The 23649-nt window shown below is 42.6% G+C and overlaps 3 protein-coding genes across 3 annotated transcripts; 1 reads left to right on the forward strand and 2 right to left on the reverse strand.

Annotated features, from left to right (window-relative positions):
* Positions 1 to 652: 652 nt before the first annotated feature.
* Positions 653 to 3980, reverse strand: vac14 (vac14 homolog). The gene has a single exon (XM_080044154.1). The coding sequence runs from the start codon at positions 3795 to 3797 to the stop codon at positions 1434 to 1436; it is 2364 nt and encodes a 787-aa protein (XP_079900280.1). The 5' UTR covers positions 3798 to 3980; the 3' UTR covers positions 653 to 1433.
* A 9-nt stretch (positions 3981 to 3989) lies between these two features.
* LOC307263101 (uncharacterized protein) lies at positions 3990 to 7364 on the forward strand. The gene is made up of 4 exons (XM_080044155.1): positions 3990 to 4405; positions 4509 to 4624; positions 5168 to 5270; positions 5362 to 7364. Exons 1-4 carry the CDS (start codon positions 4135 to 4137, stop codon positions 6171 to 6173), a joined length of 1302 nt encoding a protein of 433 aa, XP_079900281.1. The 5' UTR covers positions 3990 to 4134; the 3' UTR covers positions 6174 to 7364.
* Positions 7365 to 7375: 11 nt separating this feature from the next.
* Positions 7376 to 13765, reverse strand: LOC307263489 (uncharacterized protein; the record flags this gene model as incomplete). The annotated part of the gene is made up of 4 exons (XM_080044636.1): positions 7376 to 8076; positions 8174 to 8276; positions 8388 to 8524; positions 13504 to 13765. 4 exons carry the CDS (start codon positions 13763 to 13765, stop codon positions 7457 to 7459), a joined length of 1122 nt encoding a protein of 373 aa, XP_079900762.1. The 3' UTR covers positions 7376 to 7456.
* Between the last annotated feature and the right edge of the window lie 9884 nt (positions 13766 to 23649).

Here is a 23649-nt window from a genome sequence, read left to right on the forward strand (position 1 = left end):
TTGATATCAAAGCAGATAATCTTGTAAATATAGTATTATTAAATAGTAGATTATTTCCCCTGATCCAAATATATGAAAAATGTATAGATATATCAAATGAGCCATATATTACTGTTATACAGTATTAATAATGTTATACAATTATTGTATGTCCTTTAATGGGGAAAGTGCATTTTTGTTAAATATACTAGTCTAAAATACAATTTTAATGTTCACATTTGTGTGTCAGTACAGTTAACACTTTGTATAGTCTATCTACAGTTTAAGACGCAGATACAATTCTTATTTCTATTTAATAGAAATAAGACAAGCTATATTCCAGATGAATATTCATTCAACTTCTGTCTGTACTACAAACTCAAAATCAAATGTATTATCGCACATATGGAGCTCGATGTATAATGAGGTTAATTATTATGAATCAAAAAAATAAACTAGACCATTTTTAAAAGGCTGCATCCACTATGTAACACAGTCAGGAGGTCAGTATGTGCATTCATGTGCTGCTTTCTTATGTACCACACACACACACACACACACACACACACACACACACACACACACACACACACACATTTTAAAGCAATATGTCTATTGGCACAGGTTTTGTTTCATAGTCATAAGGAAAGAAAAAGAAAATGTAATCACGTGGTCCACTTTATTGATTTTCACACAGGAATGACAAATGTATGCACTTTTTTTAACAGACGAACAACGTACAAAGCAAAATGTGTGTTAGCTGAAGAATATATAAGAAATAAATGGAATTAAAAGCTGGAGGTGTGTAAAGTGAAGTTGCTGATCAGTTGTGAAAACAAAATGGGTGTAACAACATGGGGCCTACCCAGCCTTTATACCAGAGTTCAGTCATCCATAGTTTAAAATCTCAGTTGACTCTACACATGAGATTCCTTACTTTTCTGGCAGACAAGAGATTAAGGCAATCCTGAACACATGCTCTATTCATTTTGCTCAACAGGATACACCATGCAAATTCTGTGGTTCAAATGGACAATGAATGACAGAACTGTACTATTTAACAATGAAATGCATGTAAGATTCACTTGGAACACTGTGTATTTAATTTAGCTGGAAAGAACCTCAGCTGCTGGCAGGGCATGAATGTAACGTGCGATATGGCTGTATTATCAACACAAGTTATGAGGTATGAGATGTTACGCATCTTCTTCAAACCTTTCAAAGAGGCGTCACTTTAATTTGTATAACATGTTATCTTTAAAATTCTTTAACATTGTCCTCATTATCAGCAAAGACATTTACAAACAAATCAGTTTTTAATCATACTTACTTAATACTTTTTGGCTTCAATATAATTTTAAGAATATTTTCCAGTACAATTATATATATTGTTCGTTTTTCTTTCCCCCTGCTCTCGCTGTCCTCAGGTGCCAGTGCTCATGGAGACAATGGCTTCACATCAGCTTCCTGTCGGGGTGATCAGAGGCGCGTCCGGAGCGCTGGTGGCGGACCTCCAGGTGTTTGCTCTGAACACGGTCAAAATGCTGCAGCAGCTCATTGTAATCCATCTGAATGTGAGAGGCACGTTTGGAGACCACATGCTTAGAGTCCATATACTTGGATTCGTCCACAGTCCTCATGAGCTCTGGGTTGGGCACACAGCGCAGGCGATGGGAGAGCAACTGGAAGGCCTGGCTCTGTGGCAGCAGCATCAGCAGGCCGTACAGCGCCTTAATCAGATACGGGTTGTTCTCAACATCCAGCAGCTGCAGGCGCAGGTAGGTGAAGATGGGGCTTTCGATGAGCTGGACCAGCTTGTCCACCTCCATCAGGAAGTCCACCGTCACCTCCAGATCTCCAAACTTCTGGATGAGATCGTAGGCGTGTCTGTAGTTCTGCGTGAGGAAGCAGAGGGACACTGTGGCCACGGGGTTGTGGCACCAGGAGCGATACAGGCAGCAGAACAACGCGCAGCTCTCCTGAGTGCGCAGGTCTTTCAACTGGTTGCGTAGCTGGAAGAGCTCGGCCGAGGTGAGCAGGATGGTGTTCAGAGTCTGCACCATGGTGGAGGCAAACTTGAGGTCCTCCTCTTTCAGCAGGATGACCGCCATGGAGTGGAAGATGTTCTCAGCGTGCAACAACAGACAGAGCTGTCTGATGATGAAGGCTCCCCTGTTCTCCAGGAGCTTCCTCTCCAGACTGAAGCGTTTCAGCAGGTTGATCATGAACTTGTAGAAGTAGGAATTCATACTGGGAGTGGAGGGGGACGAGTCCCCGGCTTTGGTGGAGCCTGCCGTGCCGGGCTTGGTGCTCTCTGGGACTTTGAGCTCCAGTTTGTTGTCGGTGCTGTCACAGGCGGCGCCTTGATCACTCTGGCCGGCGGGAGAGGAGGCTATCTCAGCCAGCACCTCCAGATCTTTCAGTATCACCTCGTCGGACTCATCGGAAAGCGTTTTCAGCAGCATGGGAAACAGGCTGTCTGTGTGGCGAAACATTTTGCGTGGCGTCTTGATGTAGAGGTGGTAGAGCCATTTGAGCACAGCTATGCGGGTCATCATGCCTGTGGAGGAGTCGTGGAGGTGCCGGTCCAACACCTGGACAATTCCATCCAGGTCCAGAGTCACCTGAGGCCTGTCAGCGCTCGCTGGAGTAAAGAAGCTGATGTTACTGAAACCAACAGATTCCTGCGATGCGTTGAGCATGTCGTTGCCGTCTGCCTCCGTCTTGGGCTGGCCTTCTTCCCTGGACGGCGAGCCCATTCTTCCACTCTTCTCCTCATCTTCCTCCTCATCATCCTCGGGAGTCACCAGCTTCATCAGGCTGTGGTTGCAGGCACTGGCTGCTTCTTTGGTGTTCTTCTTTCTGTCGTCGTAGGAGAGGCAAGGCAGCACTGCAGTCAGGATGCCAGAGGAGTAGGGCAGCACCACTCTGCCCGCTAGCTGGATGAACTCTCTCATCCACGTCATGGCGGTCAGCTGGATCAGGTCGTTGGTGAGTTTGGTTTCGTCAGCGACCTGGCAGTGGATGACGAGGATGTTGGCCATGTCTGCAAACTTCACGCTGGAAGGAGTCTTCTTAATCTCCTTGAGAAACTCCCCCAGCACCACCTCGCACGTCTTACGGATCTCCTTGCTGTTGTCTCCCAGGATCTGGAAGAGCCCGTCCAGGATTTCGGGGAGGTAGTCCAGCAGGTTGATGTCAGGCACAGACTCCAGAACATGGATCCAGGAGATGATAAACTGCCGCGCATATTGATTATTGGAGTAGATTCTCTCTCTGAGCAGGGGGACAAAGGCCACCAGGTCAAACTTGTGACTTTCTGTCACAATGTCTTTCAGCAGCCGGTCCAGGAGTTCAGATCCGCTTTTCACATTGGGGTCTGGGTCTGCTGCGAGCTTGCTGAGGCCATCAAAGAGTAGGTTGAAGTGGGGCAGCACCGCTCCCCTGGCAACCTTGACTATATTATATAGGGCCTCACAGGCATAATAGCGCAAGCGGCTGTCTGAGTCATTGAAACATGTGAGTACAGGCTCAATAAGCTCCTTCAGATACAGACCAGAGTCCTTGCCAAGGGCGATGGAGCAAGCTGCCAGTCCAATGAGACCCCCCTTCCGACTGTGGGGGTGCTGGGAAAGCGCAAACTCCGAGGCCAGGATCTGGATAACATGCCTGATTTGAGTGGAGTTGTTCTGAGCCACAAACTCCCGCACCAGTTTCTCAATCTCTAGCGCGGCCACTTTTCTCTTCTCGTACAGTTTGTCATTCAGAGCCCGGACAATGTTCGGCGTCAAAGGGGAAAAGTCCTTCTCCGGGTTCATGGTCGCAGCTGCGGTGTAAACGAGTCCCGTCTACTAAAATCTATGTCGATACGTGACAAAGCCGTCTGCATTTATGATAGAAAGCACATAAAGCACACCAGGAAACCAGGAAATCTTGTAATACAGCGCAGCTGACCGGTTACATCCGCCGGAAACACGTGACGGTTGCTACATTTGTTTGGGTCCCGCTTGTGCGAGCACCGTTAGCTCAAATGTGGCTATGTTTACAGTTGATCCGCCTGTTGTACTCATTAACTTACAGTTTTGCTTGCTAAATTTGATCCAGTCTTTTTTTTCCTTCAGCTGGTGGAGAAAGTGGTAACCGCCTGAATAAGCGATGGAGAGCCGCCGCTTGTTTCACTACCAGCTCTCCTCCATGATGGAGACGATGACCAGGAGCGTCCTGAGGGAAGTGTGCAAACTGGTGGATGATGACTCGGCTGAGCTGCGGTCGGAGTTGTCTCGGCTCCTCGAGGATAACTCAGCCCTGGCAGAGAAGGTGAACAGCTTGGAGTGCGAGCTGACGCTTGTGAGAGGCGACGTCCCAAAGTTGTGTACAAGTCGCCGCAGCGTCGGTGTGCAAACCGTCTATGACAGAGACGAGGATGGTAAGTTAACTACATCGTTGTTTCACAGCAACAACAAACAATGTAAAGATCTTTACCGACGCATTAATTCCTTGTTTTCATTTATTGTTTGACTTTTCCTCAGGGTCTGGGCCTCCCACCATAGAGGGGATCTTTGGAAAAGAATGGTGTATGAATCTGTGGACAGGCAGAGAGCCATGTAGTCTGGAGAGAGAGGACTCACCACAGTCACTTGAGGAAGTAAAACAAAAGTTTTAAATGTTTGCTTCAAAAAATCTTTAAAATCAGCACACAACATAATGAACTAGATAACATGGATAAGCACACGTCACAGTGAAGGCTTCCTCTAACAATATGTTTTATTATCAATTCATTCAATCAATAAATCATGTAAAGTATTTCAAAATACGTTGGTCTGTAAAACATTAAATTGTTATAAAAGAAATGTACTTTCACAATTTCCCAGGGCCCAACCTTTTACATACTATCTGTGGGCCCAACATGTCAATTTGACATTTCGGGTTCGAAGCCCAAAAACATTATCAAAGCTACAATGAAAAGTGGAGAAACGAATAACTACATTTGAAAGATGGAACCAGAGAATGTTTCAGTGTTCCTACATAGCTGACTTCAAGATTTGGTCAAATTGTTGTTGCTGATTACTTTTCTGCAGATTTGATTACTCCACTAAGCCTTTTCAGCTCCATTCTGGCAAAGCATTGCTGTCACAGAAAATGTTGCTGGATTGAACTACTGTTTAACATTTTGACTCTCTCTACTTAGCTGGATGTGGCGACGCAGTCTGACCAAATGACTGTGACTGAGATCAAAGGTGAGGATTGTGTGGAGGCCAGCGTCTGCCAGCAGCAAACACTTGGTGCCGAAGGTAAGGGAGTGACGGAGGGCTGACATTCGGAAATGCAAACTGCAGATGTTGCAACTTTAGCTGCTGTTTGACTTTGTGTTTTATGAAACAGAAGGCGAAGAAGGCCTTGCTGAGGAACAACTGTCAGTGGGTTACTGGCCAGATGTCAGCTCTGGCAGACTGTCATGTGACGGGGAAGGACAGCAGGATGGGTCTGCAGCTGAAGAAGCGTCAGTGCAGCTGATACCTATGGAGGACACAGAGGCAGCCTTCAGCACACACATCATCCCCATTGAAGAGGACAATGATATGGATGATGAGGATGATGATGTACAGTTTGTTGATGAGCAGGAGCCAGCGCAGTGTGGGCCATCTGCAGACAACTCTGAAGACAGCACTGCTCTGGAGGAAGATTCACACCATGACTGTAATACGCCTAATGTAGAAACCACCAGGGATCCAAACAAAGACAAATTGACTTGTCACATATGTAGCAGGACATTCTTCCACAAGGGCGCACTAACACACCACATGAAGTCACATGCGCCAAACTTTTCTTACCAGCATTTCCCTCACAGGAACAAGTTCAATTCACACAACTCTGTGGCTCCCTCTCCAGATGTCACCAGGTCATGTCCGGTGTGCGGGAAGACCTTTGCACACCTTTCGGCTCTGAGGATCCACTACCTTGTCCACACAGGAGAGAAGCCCCACATGTGCAGCTATTGTGGGAAAGGGTTCACCCAGAAAGGCAATCTGAAATGTCACCTGCGTATCCACACTGGGGATAGACCGTTCCGCTGTTATAAATGTGGGAAGACCTTCATCCAAAAAGTCAACCTCAACCATCATTTGACGGCGCACGGAAATCATGATGGTGTGGAAAAGTCTGAAGCTGAGACAACTTATACACTCAATGGCTGAAACCTGTCAGTGACCAATTGTGGCGCACTATCAGTTAGTAGCAATGCACCAGTTTACATAGTGAGAAACCAAAAAAGATGGGTAGAGCCGGTATCATGTCATGGCAAAGTGCCAAATATACTACTTATCACATCAGTTTAACAGTAGTTCATGTCATGTTAGTAACTATTGTTTAGCACAGTACCTAAATGATTTAGGAGTGTAGGGCAAAATAAATGTCCTGTTTTTGTCAGTTGTGTATTTGCACATTCATCACTTCAGTGTGTTGGTTCTGTCTTTACTATGATGAAACAGTCATGAATGTTCACATGTTGATTCAAATTGTATTTGATTAAACTCATTAAGTTCTTCTAATCCATTGTCAACTTGAAAAAGGTTTTATACAGGGTTTCTACATATTCAACAATCCACATCTGATGGGGGTGTTGTCAGAGGCATGCAGGTGTGAGTTGAGGTAGGGGGAACAGCATTCATTCAACTCGGGGTCAGTTTAATCTGTTGAGGGGAATCATGACAGACACAATAGGAGCATAGTATAGGTACTTGCTCTGTTTACAGCTGTGATGACAGTTCAGTACAGAATAAAAAATAAAAAAGAAGGTATTTCTTGAACAGAGAGGATTAACATTTTTATAAAACTAGTTTGGCTTAACTGCACACACTCATCTACAACCAGACATAATACATTTACATTTCAGAAGAGTAACATTTAGATCTGAAGCATTTTTTTTTCAGAGGTTTTTCTTCCATTTTGTGTCCAGTGAAATAACAATAAATGAGGCATGACATGAGTCTAAAAGCATTGAGTTGGTTTACTGCTACATTGTTGTGAAGAGGTAGTTTAAGGTTTATGTTACATGTGGGTGCAAAGGCTTGTCCAAAGTCATTATTGTGGCATATTTGACACAAGCCTTTCTGAGGTCTGAAATATGACACTGAGGTATGTGGAACATGTTACACCAACATGCAGTGAATGAAATACGTAAAATAAGTGCTGAAATATTGTTGTCATAGTTTGGAGAAAGGTTCTCTGTACCCTTGTTTGACTGCTGTGACATTTCTCTGTATTGAAGCTAAAAACACATCCAGACAAACTAAGATTGTAAAAAAGCACTGTTAAACCATTTGAGCCAACATATTTGCCTTTCTTTAAAATAGAGTATTTCAGACAGACATTTTAGCACATGTTGAGCCACTGATACAATACCAAGACCAAGAGCCCAACAGTAGTAGTAGCAGTTGTCAGAGTTCAACTTTCTACCAATTATCATGATGTGCTTTGATCAGTGGAAACACTGGTGGTGATTTAAACCATACTTGTATGCGTAACATTTGCCACAGTCCACACAGCCATAAGGCTTTTCGCCGGTGTGGGTTCGAAGATGGATGTTCAGAGAGCTTTTCTGTGAGAAGCTTTTGCCACAGTCTGGACAGCTGTACGGCTTCTCCCCAGAGTGCACGCGCTGGTGCAGCTTCAGGTAGGTCTTCTGAGCAAAGCGCTTTCCACACACCGAGCAGCTGAACGGCTTCTCGCCCGAGTGTCGCCTGATGTGGACTTTTAAACTGCTCAGATAGTTGAAGACTTTCCCACAGAATAAGCACTCAAACTGTTTGGTTGGCTTCCCAGGTTTGGGCTGAATGGTGAGGTCTTTGGTTGCATTGGTGTGGATGTTGTTTGTACAGTCAGAGTAATGGGCAGAGGCGGATGGGGGATGTGTGTGGTGGTGATCAATCAGGCTGCTCATTGTTGCGTCATCTATCAACTTGTCCATAATGGTTGACTGTGTGCGTTGTTGTGTTTGACTGTCCGCCACCATGGAGAAGTTGTTTAATCCCCCTGAGTGGAGCTGCAGCTCGTCAACAGATCTGTGGAGCATGCCATCCTCCTCCAACAGGCCAACAACTGTCAAATGAGAAGAAAAACAGTTCAATCATAGACACTTTTGGGGTTATAGGCATTTTTATATATAGGCCCTATGCAGTTTAGAATCCAAACTTACTTTTTCTGTTATCTGTGAGCCTCATTTGGCCAATGGGATGATCATCATATATCTCCTCTTTGACAAAGATCAGATCAGGTTCTCTCTCCATTAAGTCGATCGCCTATTAAGAAAACTTTGTTTTATTAAACAGCTTTGAACACGAGGCATCTCAGCTCACTAAGGGAATGATTCATTAAACAAACTGAAACCAGCAGGACAATGATCCACTGACCTGTGTGCCCATGCTTGTCATAGCAGCAGGATCCACTGTCTGTTTCCTTTGAGGGGGGAGTTTCTCTTCTCTCCACAGATCCATACACCAGTCTTTACCAAACACTCCATCAATGGCTGGAGCAGGCTGCTGCTCTTCTGGAAGGAGAGGCAGATATGAAATTGTGTGACCTTTCATACAAATTATAATCAAATATACACCAAGATCAAATACAATTTGGAAAAGGTTTGATGTTATTCTGACCAAATGTGAAGAGCTGTCAATGCAGATCGTTTTTTTAAGACATGATTGAGTTGAAGTGGCTTAACTGTTGCTACTGACAGTAGCATATAGGCCTACTGCTGCTCCTGTCCAATGGAATACCTTTTCAACATTACTTTGAACATCTGGAGAGCAGAAAAACGTTGTGGACTTATCTGAAAAGACTTTCTGAAAGACTTGAGGAAGTTTGGCCAGAGTTAGAACCATAGGTCAATGACGTGACGCCCATTTTTTTGTGTCCCTAAGGTTAAATTAAATTTGAAAATGTGGAAACAAAAAAAAAGCTAACACATTACTGTAACACATTCATTTCTAGAGACCCTATTAGAAAGTTTTTGGTTTTATTCAATTTTGAGAGAATATTTGGAGATAAAAGGCAAAAATGTCTAAGTGGTGTAACCGTCAAAACTTCGTACCACAAAATGTAACTTGCTTAAATACAGTGAATTTCTCAATATAACATCCTATAAACTATTTTGGCATTATCCTAAAATGGAGGTCATTGAGAGTATATAAATTATATTTAAATACAACTTTCATATTTGTTCTAATAATTTGGGGAGCGAGCGAATGTCCTGAATTGTCAAGTGGTGTAACCATCATTCAAGGTGCCATTTTGTTCAAATCTTTAAGAACAGTAAAGGACCCCTGATGAACATGACTGCTGCATTCCAAAGTTAAGAGCTCTCCAAGAATTATAAGATATTTGCACTTTTAGGGTATGTCAAGTATCATTTGGGTTACATGTCAAATGGTGTAACCCAAATAAAACGTTGAAAAAATGTTTTTTACATAAATAGTATTATTTGTTTTAAGAATTATATTTGATTTATTCACACCAAGAACATGTCCTCAGATATGAGTCCATGATAATGCCTGTCAAAATCGATTTTTAGTCGAAATGTCAAATGGTGTAACCGGTTACACCATTTGACTAATTTGACAAACATCTCGGTTTTTGTAAAAAATTTTCAAAATTCACTAGTTTATGATACTGGTTTAAAATGAAATATGAGCTCAATTACTTTTTTAAACCAGTTTTAGGTTATTATTGTTTGTATCTTCTAAAATAGTTGGTATTTCCACAACTTTATCACCAAAGCTAGGTACGGCTAGGATGAAATCATTAAGTGGCATGATTTTGTGATTTTTTAATTCATGCTTAGCTTCAATGCATATTTTTATATAATTCCTTTTCATTTTAATGTCACATAATTTCATAATACATGAATAAATTATATAAATGAAGCATATGAACAGTGACACCTAATGTGGAAGGATGAACAGCAGCTTTAAATACCTAGAACTCCAACAATTTGTGAATAATAGAAAATGTTAATCAAATTTAGGCTTCAGAATTGAGCAACTTTCTCTACAATAGATGACACATTCAAAAGAGGAAACAAGCCAATTACCTTGCAAAAAGAGGACAGGAAAGGTAGTTTTCATGAACAGAAACAAGCGTGCACTCACACTCACATGTGCTGCTGCAAGCTTTTTTCTTAAATGTAATCAGATCACAAGGCATAACGTCAACCAAATAATACCTTGCTTTCAGATTGATATAACTAGATATGAATTCACTGTTTAAAAGTGCATGTAGGAGCAGGACCCTTAACATACATGAATCTCCTAGTCTCTTCTACCCATCCACCTAGCTCTTTCTCACAAACAAACATAGACACACTTAAACGCACAAATACACAATTTGTTAAGACTTTTTGTTGTTGATTGAATTTTTTCCATAAATACAATCAAATGAGTTTGACCCTAGAACATTTTTGTCATCCATGGAGATCTTTATTTAAGAGTGTTTTTCTTTAGGTTTAAGAGCATATAATTACAAAATCTGAATGTGAAAACAGTAAGTCATGCTCTTGAACCAGAAGACCACGCTCGTGAATAAAGATAGATAATTACTCCATAGTCACCTTAATGGTATTTGTTGACCAATGTTTTAAGTACATGAAAACAAAATCCAATGGCAAGTCCAAACACAGTAACTATCTTGACTGTAGTGCCTGATTTCAGTGTTGTTTATTAAACTTTTTGGCTGTAGAAGCAACACCGTCAAGTGGTGTAACTGGTTTGTGTCAAATGGTGTAACCAGTATTTTTCCTAAAAAAATCTAAATGTACATGTAAATTGATGTAGGCCAGAATTGATTACTCTTCTTAAATGTATTAAATCATTTTTAACACTTTTAACACGATTGGTCAACAATTATTTGGAAAACAAGATGTTTCCAGCTAACGGCCTGCTCAAAATTGCAAAAACGCATAAGATTTAGATTTAGGGGTTATCCAAATAAAATCTTTTTTCATGTGATATTTTGAAATGGAAGTTATTATTCTTATGAGTTACACTCATATTACACTATGGTGGACAAAATAATGAATATTTCTTATTCTTTTGTGGTTACACCATTTGACATTGTCAGGTCCATTTGGGCCTACTTTTAGTAGAAAATTGTGTAAATCCCATTTCCCATGAAATAAAACTAACAGAAACACAAAATGTATATTTTAAATTGATTCAAGGATGCTTTTAAAATATATTTTTGAAAGATTTTCAAAAAACCATCATGACAACCCTTATTCGTCATTGACAACAGTGCTGCTTGAAAGTATGTGAACCCCTTGAGCATTTTGGAATTTTATTCAGATTTACCATTATAAATTCATTTTCATCAATACCAGCATTTTCTATTTGAAATAACAGATGTTTGTTTATCAATTCAACATTTTTCTTTTCTGGAAATCAACTGTTAAAACAGGTAAAACAAATTATTTGCCAAATGTTGTACGTGCAGAAGTTTGTGAACCCTGAGCTGCATTGCTTAAATCAAGCAGGTAAACACAATCAGGTGGGCCAAATTGAGTGATGAAATGGACCAATGTAATGAGAGCTCTTTAGGGAAGAAATTGGGCGGCACTAGATAAAACAGAGATAAAACCAGGTCAGTTTAGGCTCACCAATGTGAACCCATACAGATCAGACTAGCCAAAAGGGAAATTAAATCTCAGAGGATCTCAGGAAGAGAGTTGTGATGTTGCACATTTGTCTGGGGACAGCTATCAATTAATATAAAAAAAAGTTTGAGTTCCATCGGTCCACCGTGAGGCAAATCATCTACAAATGGAGAGCTTTAAAGCTCCCATATTATACACTTTTCGGTTCTATTATACACCATATTTTATGGTCTTAGTGGTCCCTAATACGTTTTTCTTTAATTGTTTGCTGAAAAAAACTTTCAGATAATTTATTGTACTATGCTGATGTTCAGCTAATCTCACAATGGCCTATTTTTTAAAAAAGAGTTGCAGGTCCCCTCGTAAATATACAATCTTTGAGCTCCCCCCGCCCCCTGTCCGGAAGCGAAGCCAGATACGCCTCGCCCTCTGTCTGTCAGGGCCGTGGACCAATAAGAAATAGGGGTGTGGGCTGCACAGTGGAAGCTTCTGGCTTTACGGTTTGTGAGGTCAGAAAAGGGGATAATTCTGACTGGAGTGTTTTTTGGGGGAGGGGTGGGGGTTTCAGAAAAGGGGAGAGTGAGAAAAGGAGAGATTGTTATTTTTTTTGATATTTTGGCAGTCTCTAGGCACACCGTGGACGCATGGATATGTTGGAACACATTTAAAAAGTGCATTTAGCATAATATGGGACCTTTAAGGGCGCACTCACAATAGGGCCGCTGTTCCGTGCCCGAGCTCATTTGCATACTAAAGTCTAGAACGTTTGGCTAGTGTGACCACGCCATCCATATTCCAGCACGGAACACCCCCTTGGCCACGGCACACTTGGGGGAGGTCGGGAGAGGTGTGCCAGAGAGAACGGCACAGATGCTAATGAGATGACACGCGCACACGCACGGATACGCAACCTGAGCTGGATGACTTAGTCCATGCTAACACAATAATTGTAAACAATGGCGCCAAGAGGTTCACGGGTGGGTTCCGGTGCGATCGCGAAGTGGAGAGTTTGCTAGAAATTTGGGCAGGCGACCGTATTCAGTCGCAGCCATGGTCGCAGCTGGATAATACCCACAAAAATTTGGAGGTGTTTGGGGCAATCCGCGTGCCCAAACATGGCGGTTTTGGTTATGACCAAAAAGTTAAATTTTGGACTAATCTGTCCACAGAATAGACTTCCAGAAGACTTCAGATATCTCCATCTGATCTCTGGTAAAGTTGTGATAGGCAGTTTTGTTCTTTTTTGAGAGCAGAGGCTTCTTCAGCAACCCTCCCATGAAAGCCATGTTGACTGAGTTTTGTTCTTATTGTGGAACCATGCACATCTGTCCAGATGCTGCAAGAGAGGTCTTCAAATCACTAGATGTAATGTTTGGGTTGGCTTTTAACTGAAATTACTTTTCTTTTGGCGCTTGTGGATATTTTTGAAGGAAGTCCAGGCAGATGTTCAGTCACTCTTAAAGCTCTCCATTTGTATATAGGGTTAGCTAACCCTAACCCTAGGTATAATAATGGTTAAAATAAATACAATTCCAAAAGGCTCAAGGGGTTCACATAGGCTACTTTCAAGCAGCAATGTATAGAACATAATTCTATATATCTAGGTTATCATCACCCTCCCGTTGCTATGAAGTTCCGACTGTTCCCATTTTTAGTAGGCTAGGTTAGGCTACTGTAGGCAATAGAAGCAATTCGAAATCAATAAAACTAGCCTACATTAAAAAAAATTAATCAGTTAATCAGGCTAATGTATTTATTCAGCCTATAATAGCCGTGTCATTTAAAGCGTCGGGCTCGTGTTCACCTTGTCTATCTTTATTTACAGTGACCCCCTCGCTATCCTAGGCTAGGCTGCTACTTTACAGGTTTGTGACCGCGCTGACCTGCAGGCTGCCGACGGCTGACACTGTTGACATGTGCAGGATGTGTCTGCGGCTCCCTCGCTGCTCTCAGCTGGACCTCCAGGGAGTAACACCTCTTCTTCAGCGCCTCGTTCTCCGTCTTGTGGAGGGATATCTCGGTGTGAAGGATGGAGGAGCACTGGTCAGCCAGGTCTCCTAGCTCAACAAAAGCCGCTTTTGTTAGCTTGTCCAGGATAACAGCTAACTGCGTCCGGAAACTTCGGTTAGCGGTGTCGCACATCATCTCGACAGGGAGGCTGATTATTTCGATATGTTGGCAAGATTCCCAGCGCAGCGAGCGACGTTGTCACCGAATCAAATAGGCCTATGTGGTAGCCGTAGCCTACAGCTGTGCCGCAAGGGCTTGTGGGAAAATGGGATGCTCGCGTACCGAACTGTAGGCCACCCCTTTTATAATAGGTCCATATTCCACCCTATAGTCCAGGCAAAATAGCATTTTTCGACAGACAAATTGTAAAATAATTTTTTTCAGCTCAGATAATTTCTATGAGGTGTCCAGAACAACATACTAAAAGTCCTAAGAAATCCTAGTTCAGGAAATATGTTTAATTCTCATCAATCCGAGATGTGTGCCAATAAGGCGAGACACCAATAAATCCCAATAGGGCTATTTTTTTCCTTTAGTCCTATCAAAATTAAACTTTACACAATGAAAGTATTCATGAAAATTAAAACATTTTGTATTACAAGTTTCTTTGAAAATTAATTTTAATATGCAAATGAGTTAAACATTAATCGTATGCCCAAAATAAACCCAAATAGGCTTAATTTTTTCCTTTACTCCTACCACAATAACACTTTACATAATAAAAGTATACTAGAAAAGTAACTTTTTTTGTATTACAAGTTTCTTTTTAAATGAATTTGAATATGCACATGAGCTCCACACTTATTGAATATCCAATCATCCTACTGCCAATGGGTGATGATGGCAATGCTGCTTTTAGACTGGTGCAGTATATTTTCTTGGTCCTTTACTCAGAAAGCCGCGTTGGTAGTTAGTTGATGGAAGAAGACACAGTTGAATGCAGATGAGGAGGTCTCAGGAAACTTCTCTTTATTATACAACAAAACTCATCCTGCAGTCAAAACGAAGCCAATAAGAATTTAAAGTGTTTGTAGCCAAATCTATGAAGAAGTTCCTTTGCTATAGAGACCCCACTTTTCCCAGAATTGTGGCCGGTTTTAACCGCCACTCTAAGTGATCTGATTGGTTCTTCAGGACAGTACGCCCTGCTCCTCCTAACACCTAATTGGTGTACCCTAACTAGCTCCACCCTAATAAGTCAGGGGACATCTGGGTTGCCCTCTGGCCCCCAGAGGACATCCTGAGTCTAGTCATCACCTAGAGGCAATATGTCACATTGGCCAAGAAGTCTGATTCAGCAACTTTTAAGACAATGCTGATGATGATGATGATGATGACCAGGATCAATAAACTACTGTTAACTCTTAGCCAGACTGTCTGTGATTAACTCACAAGACAGTCACCTTTGTGTGAAATTTGAATGATCTACAGGTCAGCCTTGAGGGTTTCCTCCTCAAGCAGCTGACATCCCTGACTTTGCCCCCTGCCTGATGAGGCATTGTCGCTGTCCTACTCTGTAGCAGTAGACCTTAATATAAAATGTATAATAACATAATACACTACAGTAATCTTAGAATGTGTCATAACAAAATACACTACACTGGCCTCTAACCTGAAAAACAGGAATTAGAGATTACCCCTCCCCTAGCTAGTGTAATTTTCTACTTTTTTCAGTGCCTTTCCTATGCCAAATAGACGAGACTGAAATGGCATGGATAAAGAGGAGATTGTCACACACCTTGGGACCAAGTAACTCCTTTGTCTACTTTATGCACCATACAGTGCTGCTTGAAAGTATGTGAACCCCTTGAGCCTTTATGAATTTTATTTATCAATACCAGTATTTTTATATGAAATAACAGATTTTTGTTTATCAATTCAACATTTTTGTTTTCCAGAAATCAATTGTTAAAACAGATTTAAAAAAAATGATTTGCCAACTTTTGTATGTGCAAAAGTTTGTGAACCCTGAGCTGCATTGGTTAACAATTTAACCAATGCAGCTCAGGGTTATGTTTACCTGCTCAATAGCACCTGCTCAATATACTAGATAAAACAGAGATCAAACCAGGTAAGTGTAGGCCCACCAAAGTGAACCCATACAGATCAGACTTGCCACAGATCAGACTTGCAACAAGAGTACTAACAAGTCTGTGTCATCACCTACTGAGACTGTGTCTTTTGTTCTGGCAGAGGTAATGGCAGTTTGGACAATGAGCACATCTGCATCGTGCTTTGCATGGTTTGTGATACACAATTTTTTTGTCTTACAAGTTTCTTTGAAAATGAATTTTAATATGCAAATGAGCTATACACTTATCAAATATAGGCTACCCAAAATATGTCCGCATAGGCTTCATTTGAACCTTTACTCCTACCACATTAAAACTTTACACAATGAAAGTCTAAATGAAAAGTAAGACATTTGTATTAGAAGTTAACTTATAATGGTCAAGGCTTTCCAGAAGGGGTTGGTCGAACGTCAGAACAGGGGTCACATCATACTGCAGAGCTTGAGTTGCCACAAACCTCAATGTTGAGTATATGCAGGATTCATCACTGGGATCAAGATCAATCATTGGAAGGAATGTCACTGAAGCTCTCCCAGGGTGTTCATCTAGAAGATGCAGGATCTGCATCATACCAGACCATGATGGCCTTTGAGAGTGAAGGAGTAGGGATGTCTTCCAGAAAACATCCAGCTTTAATGTTTTGTTATCTGCTGGCAACGGAGCCAGTGGCTGATACACAATAGGTTCACGTATCGGAGGAATCATAAAGTACTGAATGTGTATGCGACCAACCGCAGCAATATCTGCAGCAGTCACTTGGATCTTTAAAGGAAAAAATGAAGCCTATGCGGATATATTTTGGGTAGCCTATATTTGATTAGTGTATAGCTAATTTGCATATTAAAATACATTTTCAAAGAAACTTGTAAGATAAAAATGGTATATCACAAACCATGCAAAGCACGATGCAGATGTGCTCATTGTCCAAATTGCCATTGCCTCTGCCAGAACAAAAGACACAGTTTCAGTAGGTGATGACACAGACTTGTTAGTACTCTTGTTGCATCATGCTGATCTGAATGCACACGAGCTGTTTATGGCACAAGAACCAAAGAAAGCAACAAAAACAAGACGGATATGGTGCATAAAGTAGACAAAGGAGTTACTTGGTCCCAAGGTGTGTGACAATCTCTTCTTTCTCCATGCCATTTCAGGCTGTGATTCTACATCTCGTCTATTTGGCATAGGAAAGGGAATGGCACTAGCCTGGAAATCCAGACCTGCCACTAGGCGCTGGCAAATTAAATGTGCTGCGCCTGTTGGTCTGGGCACTCTCCATTGAAGCTCATTAAATATGTCAAGAAATCCTGAGCTACGTTTCAATTGGTTCTATCTGATATGGGCGGGTCTGGGGCGGACGTAAACGGATGACGACAGTGCGCCGTCGAAGCCGTGATAGTAAACATCAAAGATGGCTGCGGATATGTTGTTTGAGTTTGAGACTGCTTTGGCCTCGACCCTTTACAATTTGGAAGACGGCACTCAAATCTTTCATTAGCAAGTAAGTGGAATGTTCGGTTTTGCAGACCAACCACGGCAAAAGTTAAATTTAACAGTTAATCCCGCTGTTCGCTAAACGAACGGGGCTTAATACGTCACATTGTTCATTGCTCTGATTGGTTGTAGTGCTATCAAATTGCGTGCAGTGGCATTTGAAGAGACAAATCTAATTCATGAGAGGCATCTGTTATACCCCTGGCAGGTAAGCCAGGCAGTTTTTCAGGTTTGAGGCCAGTCTAAAAGCAGCATTGCCATCACCCATTGGCAGTAGGATGATTAGATATTCAATACGTGTGGAGCTCATGTGCATATTCAAATGCATTAAAAAAGAAACTTGTAATACAAAAAAAGTTACTTTTCAAGTATACTTTTACTATGTAAAGTTTTATTGTGGTAGGAGTAAAGGAAAAAAATAAGCCTATATGGGTTTATTTTGGGCATGTACGATTAGTGTTTAACTCATTTGCATATTAAAATTAATTTTCAAAGAAACTTGTAATACAAAATGTTTTCATTTTCATGAATACTTTCATTGTGTAAAGTTTCATTTTGATAGGACTAAAGGAAAAAAATAGCCCTATTGGGATTTATTGGTGTCTCGCCTATTGGCACACATCTCGGATTGATGAGAATTAAACATATTTCCTGAACTAGGATTTCTTAGGACTTTTAGTATGTTGTTCTGGACACCTCATAGAAATTATCTGAGCTGAAAAAAATTATTTTACAATTTGTCGGTTTTTTGGCCCAAAAATTGGTTACTTTGCCTGGCCTACTACCACTCCACTTACAGGTCAGGATTAGATTGCACTTTGGTGTGAGTAGTAGCATAGGTCTCTACTTGAATATTTCTAATTAGTTTTTCAGCAGGTTACACAGTCCATTCTCATGTTTGTCTTTTCATTGCCAGGCCCATTATCCAGTGTCCCACTCTAAGTCTAGCCAAACACACGTGTTCATTTACATTCTACACAATTTTGAGAAACAACTTTCAATTTGAATTTCCCTGCTTTTTCAGCCGTTATGTTTTTCTCAATAATAAATGTGTTCTCTGATGTCCCAATAGGCCTATACAACTCTCACGTGTAGGCCTCTCTATCTCTAGGCTATCTGTTCCTTTTTTAGCGTCCATATCTGCATCCTCATTCCCTTCCACTCCAACATATGGGCTAGGAGCCCTGGCTGCTCAACCCCTGCCCAGATTAAGCAGAGCCAAGTCCTCCACCAAAAGGTCTGACCAGGGCCCTAATTTACTTTCCCCAACCATCATCACAGCTAAAGCCCAACCTGTATGCACGTGACTGCCTTCCTCTGTCTCTTCAGCCAACTGTCACGCCCATAGGCCTATTACTATTAGTATTAGTTCTGACCTGTTCATCCAAAAGTGTCTTTATTTTGAATTATTTTATTTAACCAGGCAGGTCATTAAGAACAAAATTCTTATTTGCAAAGATGGCCTGGCAAAAGACAAAAGCCTTTTGAGGGGAGGGGGTGGGGCCAAATGAAGATCAAGTTCATGTTGTAGTTTCATCATAACCATAGCATTAGATATTCATGATCAATATTGAGAAACATCTCCACTACACCCTCTTTATTTGGCTTTTTGATATATTCCAGGGAAAGCACAGAGTCCATGTCTCCACGCCTAGCATTCTCTAATACTGTATCTCCTCCAGCACTCCTGTGCAGGCTGCATCACTTCATAGCTCTCAACCTTTTATATTCTATGTCTTTGTTCTCTGTTGGCCACTTTGCCTTGTATGCACGTTTCTTATCGCTGGCTGTTTTGTCATTTGCTTTATTCCAACATAATGCACTTCTTCTCCTTTGTAGGAGTTTTCTTTAGGGAGCCATTCATGTGCACACTGTTATTCCAGTCATTGTTCCTTCCACATTTACACTCTCACAGACGTTATCACAAATATCAGAAAAGTGTTTCCTGTTTGCTTGGCTGTATTCAAAGTTACTCTGTGTGTTTTTTTTCGCTTTTCCCATTTTCCCAAACTCTTCAAGTCCCATTCTCATAACTTTGCCAAATAGCTGGATGCTTAAGGATCCATCCTTCTATTCATCTTCTATTCCATCCGTCTATCTGTCTGGAACTGCATCAGTTCTTATATGAAACAATATGTCATTCACAATGACAATGGCTTTCATGTTTAAATACATTCACAAACCTTTCCAATTCCTGCATGTTTGCAACTTTACTCTTGTGTTCCACTGCAAGAAACCCAGCTGCTTAATAATTCTGTTGATCTATTTCCATGTTTCCTGCTTCAATTGTGATCGTGTCTGTAAACTTCCTTTCTTTTTACTTTCCCTCTCTCAAGAATGTCCACCTCCTGCGTTGTGAAGGTGTGGAGCTCCACCTTTTGCTTTATTTTCTTGCAAACCCATGGAACAGAGTTTTTCCATCATTTGTCTTTCTCTTCAATCCCTGTCCACATGAGGTTCCATATCATATTTCTTTTTTCTCAATGCATCTGCGTATGATACATTCTACTTTTCCAGTGATGTTAACAACTTCTGGAGGAAGCCACATGGTTTCCACCACAGTTAGAGTGATTTCCACGGCATGACATTTTACTTCATTATTTTGTTAAATAATGGTTTCCTCCACATGGTCCACATCGTCTAGCTCCTCTACACGCTGACTCGCTACAGCTAAGTGGAGAGCGTATGTCTTCACTTGAAAACTCACAGATGTACTCATGTTAGCATTGTTTCTTGTGTAATGTTAGCAAGCTGTATAAATACTTTTTTGTTACCTCAGGAAGTATTTAAATGACTGCTTTCACATTTTGAGCTTGACTTGGTATAAAGTATTCAACAGGCTTGTTAAGCAGATGCCAAATGTTCATGGCCTTTGTTCTCTGGGCTTTGGTATTCTTTTGGACATGTTTGATGGGTTTGCTCTTTACAGCTTTATGTGATGCGGTATCACACTTATCATTAAAGATCTCCTATTATACTACTTTTCTGGTCTCAATTTCTTGTTAAAAACTGCTATATACCAACCTGACACGAATCACATCACAAAAAACACTCTTCCTCTCACCCTAGCGAGCACAGCAATCTGCTACCCCCCCCCCCCCCCCCCCATGGAAACATCCGGGGACGTGACGACACGATACCCAGAAATTTGAACAAGTGAATTCTCGACCAGCTGCCCTAGTGTTTAGTGCTCTGCATAACCACCCCAGACGGTCAGCAGGGAATACGTCTAAATGCATGTACGTAATTATTTGATATGCTAGTATGGTTAAACATGACTATAAATCATTATAACAACGTTTATAGGTCATAAAAGTCGAAAAGTATCATAGGTGTCATGACTCACGGCTCGGCAGTCTCTCCTCCTCCTCTTCTGTGTGTTTTCCCTCGTCTCTCTCTTTTTTTTTTGTTGTTCCATGTGTCGGCCTCCCTGTTGGCATGTGGGCGTGGTGGCACTCCAGGGCAGGCTGTTTCCAGGTGTGGATCGTTGGGCTAATCAGGGCTCTCTATTTAAACCTGTGGACTCCAGTCATTCAGCGCCAGAGTATACTACGTATCAGAGCGTTGCCTCCGCTGTTCACCTGTCCTGCTCGCCTGCCTGAGGTTTCCCGGATTACCCACCTGCCTATGCTCGCGGCGCCGCCCTGCCGTCCAGTGTCCTGCCAGCCTGAAAATAAACTTTGTTCTAAAACTGACTACCTGGGTATCTGTTCTGCTTTTGGGTCCTACCTCGAGCTATCATAACAGAATACTCTGGCCAACATGGACCCAGCAGATACTGACAAGCTACACCAAGCGTTGGTAGCGCAAGGCACTCTTGTGGGACAACATGAAGTGGCTCTCCGAGACATTATCTCCTCGCTGGGGGAACTCACCGCGAACGTGGCGGCGTTGGGAGGACAGCTCCACGGAGTCATCACGCACCTAGCTCCTGCAGTTCCTTCCATTCCTGCTCAACGCGACCCAGTTCCAGCACCTGTCCTTCCGCATGCCCGAGAGCCTCGTGCACCCGCACCGGAGCGCTATGCCGGGAGTTTTGGGGTATGCAAGTCGTTTCTCCTCCAGTGCTCTTTAGTTTTTGAGCAGCAACCCAGCTCTTATGTCTCGGACCGAGCCAAGATTAGTTACGTCATAGGCTTACTCTCTGGACATGCTTTGACTTGGGCGTCGGACGTCGGCAACAGAGTTGCTAGCTGTTAAGCTGGCTCTGGAGGAATGGCGCCACTGGTTGGAGGGTGCGGCGTCTCCGTTTACGGTATGGACAGATCACAAGAACCTGGCTTACATTCAGACTGCTAAACGGTTAAACTCCCGCCAAGCACGTTGGGCTCTGTTTTTTGGTCGGTTTAACTTTAACACCTGGTAGCAAGAACATTAAACCTGATGCCCTCTCCAGACAGTTTAACCCTGATAACGGCAGTTCCTCAGTCCCGGATACTATTCTTCCCCAGTCCTGCCAGGTGGGCTCTCTGACATGGGAGATTGAGTCCGTGGTTAAGGTGGCTCTCCAAGGGGACCCCGGTCCTGGAGGTGGGCCTCCGGGTTGTCTGTTTGTGCCTGTTTCTGTCCGTCCTCAGGTGCTGAAGTGGGGTCACACTTCACGTTTCGCCTGTCATCCTGGAGTTTCCCGTACCCTAGGCCTGATTCAACGTCATTTCTGGTGGCCGTCCATCGCTGCCGACACGCGCGAGTATGTGAAGGCTTGTACCATCTGCGCTCATGGCAAGTCGACTCATCGCCCTCAAGCCGGGCTCCTGCATCCGCTCCCTGTGCCTGGTCGCCCATGGTCGCACATAGCTCTGGACTTTGTAACTGGGTTACCACCGTCCGAAGGTAATGACACCATCCTAACCATTGTGGATCGTTTTTCCAAGGCGGTGCATTTCGTGGCCCTTCCCAAACTGCCCTCGGCTGCAGAGACTGCTGAGCTGGTGGTTAACCATGTGTTTCGGATCCATGGGATTCCCCTGGACATTGTCTCGGATCGAGGGCCTCAGTTCACCTCTCAAGTTTGGAAAGCGTTTTGCCAGGCGTTGGGGGCATCCGTCAGTCTTTCCTCCGGCCATCACCCCCAGTCCAATGGCCAGACCGAGAGGGCTAATCAGGACCTGGAGACGGTTCTGAGATGCATCTGCGCTCACAACCCAGCTTCGTGGAGCTCCCATCTCACCTGGGTTGAATACTCTCACATCTCCCTGACGGCGGCTGCTACAGGTATGACACCTTTTGAAGCATCTCTGGGCTACTTACCACCTCTCTTTCCCACTCAGGAGATCGAGATCGTCGTGCCTTCTGTTCAGCACAACGTGCGTAGGATCCGCAGGATCTGGAGGGATTCCAGAGCGGCCCTCCTGTGTACTAGGGAACAGAACCAGAGGTTGGCTGATCAGCGGCGGATCCCTGCTCCCGTGTACTTACCTGGCCAAAGGGTTTGGCTTAACTCCAGGGACATCCCCCTTAGTGTTGAGTACAAGAAGCTTTCTCCCCGTTTTATTGGACCATTTGAGGTCGATAGGGTCATTAACTCTGCTGCCATTCGCCTTAAACTGCCCCAGTCCCTCAGGATACACCCTACGTTTCACGTCTCCCAGCTGAAGCCAGTCACCTCTAGTGAGTTGTGCCCACCTACCGTGCCCACCTACTAGTCATAAAAAGGACTAGTGTACCCTTCAGACACGATTGAATACAAAGGACTTATAGTAATACTTTCAAATTAAAATGTAAATGAATAAATATGTTAAGAGGTTATTAACCATAATGTCAGAACAAAGTGGTCTCACTTGTAAGTTGTATGGGACCAACATGTTTTTTTTTTGTCAAAAGTTTCCAGTGTTGGGGGGTGCTCAGTGGTGTAGTGGTTAGAGCGTACCCCTAAAGGCTCAGTCCTCAGTGGTGTAGTGGTTAGAGCGTACCCCTAAAGGCTCAGTCCTCAGTGGTGTAGTGGTTAGAGCGTACCCCTAAAGGCTCAGTCCTCAGTGGTGTAGTGGTTAGAGCGTACCCCTAAAGGCTCAGTCCTCAGTGGTGTAGAGCAGGGCTATTCAATTAGTTTTGAATGGGGGCCGGTTGGTGGAAATTATCCAAAATGAGGGGCCAGAAAAAAATGCCTAAAATTGATGAGCATCACATCAATAGCTACATATACTGTAAAACACTACAACGACATAGGAGTGCATATATTGTCTTTATTTTATCAAATAGAGTTCACCAGCTTATCAAAAAAAATCCCTATTTGATTAACATAGGTTGCCTGTTTAAGTGTTTAACAATCTTATCAGTTCAGGAAAACACAATAGGTTAACTCGTCAACAGCTTATCAAAATACATAGAAATAAATGTAGGGGAGAACGGGGTAAGTAGGCACACTTTTTACTCTAGTGAGAATTGCTCATCACCAAAACATCTGTCAATAGCCATTCCTACATTAAATTGAAGCATAAGGTGTTGGCTAGAAAT

The sequence above is a fragment of the Ammodytes marinus genome, assembly GCF_949987685.1.
Source record: "Ammodytes marinus genome assembly, chromosome: 16".
Taxonomy (NCBI): Eukaryota; Metazoa; Chordata; class Actinopteri; order Uranoscopiformes; family Ammodytidae; genus Ammodytes; species Ammodytes marinus.